We start from the raw sequence: 7,287 nt of genomic DNA, 5'->3' as shown, positions 1-7,287 counted from the left end.
GGAGCTCGAGGACGCGCCGGTGGAGGGGGGATGGGGCTTGGGGAAGCGCAGGAACGGTGGATCCGGCCTGCCGAAGACATCCCAGGGTGTGTTGTGGCTCCGGCGATGGCACGGCAGCAGGTGGGAGCATCCAGGCGGCGGCGGGTGGTGGATCTCGGGGGGTCGCGGGGCTGGGAACACTCTTGCGGGATGGATCCGCCCCGCCGCCACCATCCCAGGGCGCGGCGCGGCTTCGCCGGCAGGCCCTCCAGCGGCCGCGCAGCAGTGGCTGGCGGGGAGGTGCCTCCCTAGCGGCGGCGGCTGGGGTTTTCCCTGTGTCGCCAGAGGCTGGCGACGCGGGAGCGTGGGTGGCTCCCAATGCTTCTCAACAAGGAGCAATCTCGTGATCCCTTGGTACAGCGTCCCACTGAACACACTCCTTTGACGCAAATACTAAGAAGAAGAAAAGGTAAGCAAAAATATCTATGGGGTACTTCTACAGTCTGAAGAAGCGAAGTCTAAAGAAAACTAGGCCCCTCACATGTTGGCATTTTTCCTCCAGCGTTAACTTTCTTCTGAGACTAGTAACAGCATAGACTATGTCAATTTTGAAAACCTAAACACACCGCAAATATCCTAAACCTACGAACAGAGGTTAGACAAGTGGTCACGGACGTGTCACACTAAACACACTCCAATATATCATGACACAAAAAATAAGAGAGAGAGAGAGAAAGCTAAATAAAAATATCTATGCTAGCTAGCTTCCAGGGGGCTACTGCCTCTGCATCTTGAGCTCCTTGCGGAAGTTGCCGATGAACCTCTCCGTGTTGGCGAAGGGCCAATAGCTCCTGTGCGACGTATTTGATGTGAATTGGAAAGGGTGCGACATTGTTGGAATGAATGGTTGTGATGCGACACATTTGAGTGTGTAAATAGCCCAGGGCCACATGGGGTGTTAAATGTGGTTAAATTGGTCATCAACCAAGCCCATTTATGTTAGGACATGTGGGTCCAACTTGATTGCTCCTCAAAACAGCTGACTGTGCCCTGCCGCTCGACCGTGGTGGGTCCTCCACTCTGCCCTCCCTCCCTTCTTCTCCGGTGGCGGCGGCGGAGCCCTCGTTCTCAACGGCGGCGGAGCCTTAGTCCTCCGAAAATGGTGAGTGAGAACCCTAGCCGCCCTCCCGTTCCTCTCTCGGGCCTGTAGATCTCAGCTCGTTTCCTCTGTTTTCGTTTGTTGAATCGATAGCTTGTGAGCGGAGCCCGTGGGCATACTGATATGGAGCCGCCAGATTCAACTTTCAATAGGTAATGCGCCTCTCTCCGATCCAATTTTGCATGCAATTAGGGCCTCGTCTGCTCTTTCTCATGGGTTCACATTGTCTGCCACTAACAAAGGGGATGCTGCCGCTCGGACCTTCGAATTGACGGTCAATTTCTTTCCATCAAAGGCAAAATTAGTTGATGGTAGCATTTAGAACATTGAGAGAGACACAATTGTTAAATGGGAGGTTGAGTTTACAGAGATTGATCCACAAGTTCTACAGAACATGGGAGAGAAGGCAGTGAAGAAATGGGTGGAAAAAATTGGGGAGAATATTCTTTGGGGTCCAGAGCAAGAAGTATCACTATTGCGGTTTGATATTGGAAAGGAGAGTATGTGAGAATAGAAGATGGTGAACAGATTATTGAAGAAATCGATCGGCAAAACGGCTGGACAAGCAAACGGGCTAAATTTTTTTGCTGAGCTTGTTGATCTGAATATTTTTTCGAAGGTTGGATATGTGCCATCACAATTGGCTGCGCAGATGGTAGATGATGATTGGGCTACACAGAGGCCATTGATTCCCATGTGTACTGAACTTACAGTAATAGCTGAAGAGGGATAGGTGACTGGAACTGGAACTGAAACTGCAGCAACTGTTTTATTGGAATGTAGTTGAATTAGATGAGCCTACTGATTTGGTCATTGCACCAATGCCTGACATTGAGATGGCCAAACTTTTTGGCATTCCAGTCGATGACAGAGATAAGCAGGAGAGGGGCGAATCTAGTTTGCCTGCTAATGCTGATGAAGATGTAGACGGACAATTGATGGAACAAGCTGCAGATGAAGTAGATGATGCACATGTTGATGAGCTGGTGCATGTGTATGACAGAGAAAACTCTGTCATTGAAGTAGGCAAGTTGTTCCCAAGCATGAAGGAGTTTAGGATGTGTTTCAAGACTTATGCAGTGAAACATGAGTTTGATGCCAAGACTGTTTGGACTGATAGAAAGAAGTTTTTTGCAAGGTGCAGAGGATTTGATGGTAGTGTCAAGCCTAGCAAGTGGTACATATCTGCTAGACTGCAACCGGATGGAAGTACTGTTAGGGTTAACCAAATCCCCAATCAACATACTTGTATTACAAGTTCACAGAGAGTATCAACCATGACATCACAACTTTGGGTTGCAGAAAAGATCACCCCAATTTTAGCCAAAACACCAAACACTACTGCCAAGAAACTCAAAGTAGACTTGGAAAAGATGTACCCCATTAAACTGAAATATACCACAGTGTGGAAGGCAAAACAAAGGGCAATGAAAAATTTATATGATGATTTGGCAAATACATTTAGGATGCTTTACAACTTCAAAGCAGAGGCGGAAAAGAGGTCACCTCGCAGCGTTGTGGAGATAGATACTGAGGTATCATCCAAAGGTGAAGTCAAGTTCTCCAAGTTTTTTATGGCTTTGAAGCCTTGCATTGATGGCTTCAAAGCAGGGTGTCGTCCATATTTAAGCATAGACTCATCATTTTTGACAGGCAAGTGGAATGGTTAGTTGGCAACATGCAATGCTCTAGATGGACACAACTGGATGTTTCCTATTGCTGTTGGCTTATTTCAGTCAGAAACAGAGGCTTCATGGACATGGTTCATGATCCAGTTGAAAAGATGCCTAGGGTCAGTGTCACCTTTGGCTATACACATAGATGCATGTAAGGGGCTGGAAAATTCAGTGAAATTTTTTTCCCACATGCTGAGCAGAGGGAGTGCTTCGGTCATTTGTGGATGAATTTGATCAAAAAATTTAGGGGAGAAGAATTTGGGCGCATGTGGCCAGCAGCAAGATCTTACACTAGACAGACATACAAATATCATCTTGATAAGATAATGGCATCATGTGATGAGTTTGGTCGATGGCTGAACACCTACCATTCTTTGTTATGGTACAGGTCAGCATTCAACACTGCCATCAAGTGTGACCACATCAACAACAATTTGGCAGAGAGTTTCAATAACAAGGTGAACGAGTTAATGGAGTTCTTCCTTGCGGTCGGCTTCCGCCACCTCCCCCGCGACTCTCCTCGGATGTACCATCTTGAGGAGGTCAACCACAACGGTGTTGTGGTTGGGCTCCTCGCCACGTTCACTAACCCTTTTGATGCTTTCCATCTCCTCGGACGAGCGTATTGGGTTGGTTGTGAGTTCATAGCTTTCACCACCTATAATATCTTCACCGACTTCAACAGCATCTTCCCCAACAACGGCGTTATGCACATGCTCCCGTACCCCATCAACAATGGGGAGGAGTGAAGGGCGGCGCCTGGAAGAGCGAGGTGGCGTTGTTCACCCGGAGGAGGAGGAGGAGAAGAACCCGAAGAAGAACCCGCGTTTGGTGCCCCCCGATCTATCTAGCTTGCTATATATCTATCGTATTAGTTTTTTTAAGTTGTAATCGTCATGCTACTATTATTAAGTTGTATTAGTATTTTAAGTTGTAAGGCTGTCACGGAGTTGTAAGGCTATCGTGGAACTATGGGTTGCAATCGTTATGCTACTATATATATATTGTGCGTTTCGTGCTATTATTTGTAGATTGCTATGGGTTGTTCTTGCTTATTATTTGTGTATTGCTATGGGTTGCTACGAGCCCGGGTTGCTACACCCTAATCACCACACACACCATCTTCAAAATATTGACCAAACCATGGACATGCAACTAGGAGCCCATGCAAACCCACTATGGACATGCAACTAGGAAACGCAAACTAATTTACTTCATGCAAGCATGCAACTCATTTAGTTCATGGAATCGTAGACATGCATAAAAACAATTAACATTTAGTTTTAGTGCATCAAAAAATGATCCATCACAAAATTTGGTGCAAGAAAAAGGCCAAAGTAAGAACAAGTAACATTATATTTACCGAAGTTAGAGGTGGGCTGGAGCCCCTACGCGGGTGGGCTGGTCTCTATTTGGGCATGGTTATTTTCTCAGGGCCCATTTTCTCACGGCCCAACATCTATTCGGCAGCCTATTTTGTTTTTTACTAGAAACTAAATTTGGGTGTGTACTCTGTTAACTGAAGAACAAAAACAGAGGAAACAGAGCATGAACGCTGAATAGGGCCCCTGAGAATATCATTACAATAATTCAAGCAAGTTTTGCTTCACACAAATTCAAATTCATCTAACAAATGATCCCTGGCTAACTCAAACTATAGGGCACCCCTGAAACTAGCTGACTAACTAACTGAAACTCTAACAAATTCTAGCGATTGATGAACATCAAGTAAAATAAACCCATAGCAATGACACAACCATAAAATGCTCCAGCCATCATATTTGCTTGCTGCTTCAAATCGATCACATGCTTTAGTTGCTTGCCGATTTTCTTCAATTCACACTTCAGTTTTGCACTGTGCATCATCGGATCGGCTCTGTCCGCCAAATTGGGGGCTTGTTCCACGGCAAGCCGCCCCCCCAAGATTGAGCTCTTGGGTTGGGGTTGATCCCTCCAATTTCAACCTTTCAACATAGTCATCGAGCCACTCAAAATGCCCACATTTCTTCAGAACCTGAAAAACAGGGGGCCGGCGGCGCATGAATCCTAGATCCACCGCCCAAATTCGAGGAAAAAAAAGAAAGAAATCGGGAGAAATTAGACCATAGGATTGGTCAAGAACACAGATCTAACCTGCCCTGGTTGTGTCTTGCTCAAACATTTCACAAACTCGCGCCCACGGTTGCCATTTTCTTCCCTCACACAAGTCAAACGCTTGAGAGGCTCCATGCATGGGCAATCAGGGCATCTTGTCAATGGCAGTGGACCTTACTACGTCCATGATTGGCGGGTGGCCGAAGTCGAGCTAGACATCACTCGCCGGCGGCGCGCTTCGTTGCCGGAGCAGAGGAAGAAAAAGGTGGGAAAGGAAAGGGGCAGGGCAAGCAATGGAGGGGGGCGGGCTGGCTCGGGTCGGAGCACGCTGATGAGCACGGGCATGCTTGTGTGGATAAGTTGTGGGTCCCACCCGCATGCGAGTAACTGGTGGGTCCCGTGTATCATAACTCAAATCGCTAACCCCTCGTGTTTTTCATTTAATGGTTAAACAGAGCCATGTCGCATTGGAGCTATTGTTGGCTTCGAAGACGTCGCATCACAACCATTCATTCGAACTACATCGCACTCCTTCCAATTCGCATGAAAAACGTCGCGCATGAGCTATTGGCCCGTTGGGAAAAAGCTCCTGCCGACTCATCGTCACGTCGCCGTCAAAGTCGACCTCAAAATCATCCTGCTCCTCTTGTCGTCCCTTTTCCTCTCCGCCGGCCTGGCTGCCATTCAGCACGCTGAGGAAGAAGATGCTCGCCGTCGACGGGCACTTCTTCAGCACCTTCAGCACCACCCCCTTGGTCTTGATCTTCAGCTCCCTTATATTACTCGCCACAAAGGCAGGAACCACCACACGATCATCATCAGCAACCGCCATCCGGTCGTCAGGACGGACTGATCCAGCCCTCTGGAATGGTGATGTCGTGATGCCGATAGGCGCCTCAGCCTGATCGGTACTCAAGGACTCGTCAGCGATGGAAGCTATGCTGCCGACGAAGGCCTGGATGCCCAGCGCGAGGACGATGGCATTGAAGAGGAGGTAGCCGTAGGCCACCCTGAGGAAGGCGGGCAGCAGCAGCGCGATAAGGAGGGCGAGGAGGGAGCCTAGCTTGGCCACCTGGGAGAGTAGTTCTGCCGGTGGTAGCGTGAGCTTGACCACCATTAATCGATGAGCTTTGCTGACTTGCCGATATAACTAGCGAGTGAGTGGTTCAGGTCTATTGTCTGGATTCTCGAGCAAGGATACTATCGGTCTAGCCTGCCGGCCCAGTATATATAGACAAAATTCAGATATTTTCTGGCGGTAATTAATTTTTAAAATATAGATATTTTCTTGATGGCTAAGATCCAGGCTCCGTCCATCTCTGAGCGGACTGAGATCCGGGCTGCGGCCCGGAACCTCGAGACAGGTGCGACCGACATCCCCTCCAGTTCTTCCAGCTGTTCGTTTTCTACGCTCGAAGCAGTCCCGCTCGGCCGCCTTGCCAAGGTGGCCCTAAACTCGTGTGTAGTTTTCAGGGGGGAAGTGGGTCCCCCCTTAGAGCAGATTGCCGCTATCCAGGCTCGCGAGATCCTTGACAGGAAACTCGCCGAAACCCGGGCCCTCCTCCTCCGCACTCCGGCGCCCCAGCCTCCTTCTGGGATGCCAGTCGAGGAAATCCATGGCCGCACTCGCTCCCGCACTGCCACAATCAGAGCTCACAACGCATCCATCATTCTGGGGTCAAGCAGCCCCTCAATGGCGGTTTAGATGCGCGCCCTCTTCTGGAACATCCGTGGCTTCGCCCATGACAGCTGCCGCCACCAGCTAGTTGAGTACATCCGCAACGAACACATAGACATCATTGCCATCCAAGAAACCATGGGCACGGAGTTCTGTCTCCCCGAGCTTTACAGCCTTAGCTCCCACCTGTTTGCCTGGCATTGGCTCCCTTCTAGTGGAAACAATGGCCATTCGGGTGGCATCCCGTTAGGTGTGAAGGATGCCACCTTTGAGGTGGGCGGTATGGACCGGGGCTAGTTCTTTGTTAGTATGGAGATCTTGGAGCGGGCTCTCAATTTTAAGTGGGACGTCATCATTGTCTACGGACCGGTGGACCACCGCTGCTCCCCGACCTTCCTCGCTGAGCTGCAACAGAAGATCTCCGGTTCCTCCCTCCCAGTGGTTGTGGGAGGTGACTTTAACATCATCTACTCTCCGGATGAGAAGAATAACTACGGGGTTAACCGTCCCCGAATGCAGATGTTTAACGACTGCATCACAGAGCTTGGCCTCCGTGAGCTTGAGCGAACGGGGGCCCGGTTCACCTGGACCAACCGCCCGGCGAACCCAACACAGTCCGTTCTAGACCGTGTCCTAGTCTCTCCGGATTGGGAGCTTAGATGCCCCCTGGCCTCATTGCAGGCCATCATCCGGATCGGGTC

At 49.4% G+C, this 7,287-nt stretch overlaps 1 protein-coding gene across 1 annotated transcript; it reads right to left on the bottom strand.

Annotated features, from left to right (window-relative positions):
* Positions 1-754: 754 nt before the first annotated feature.
* Positions 755-6,025, bottom strand: LOC119336872. The gene is made up of 2 exons (XM_037608952.1): positions 5,493-6,025; positions 755-818 (listed from the first exon to the last, which is right to left on the bottom strand). The coding sequence occupies exons 1-2, from the start codon at positions 6,023-6,025 to the stop codon at positions 755-757; spliced, it is 597 nt and encodes a 198-aa protein (XP_037464849.1).
* Positions 6,026-7,287: the final 1,262 nt, after the last annotated feature.

This window comes from Triticum dicoccoides, chromosome 7B (assembly GCF_002162155.2).
Source record: "Triticum dicoccoides isolate Atlit2015 ecotype Zavitan chromosome 7B, WEW_v2.0, whole genome shotgun sequence".
NCBI lineage: Eukaryota > Viridiplantae > Streptophyta > Magnoliopsida > Poales > Poaceae > Triticum > Triticum dicoccoides.
The sequence above is the reverse complement of the archived record's forward strand: the minus strand, read 5'-3'. Positions and strand labels throughout refer to the sequence as shown.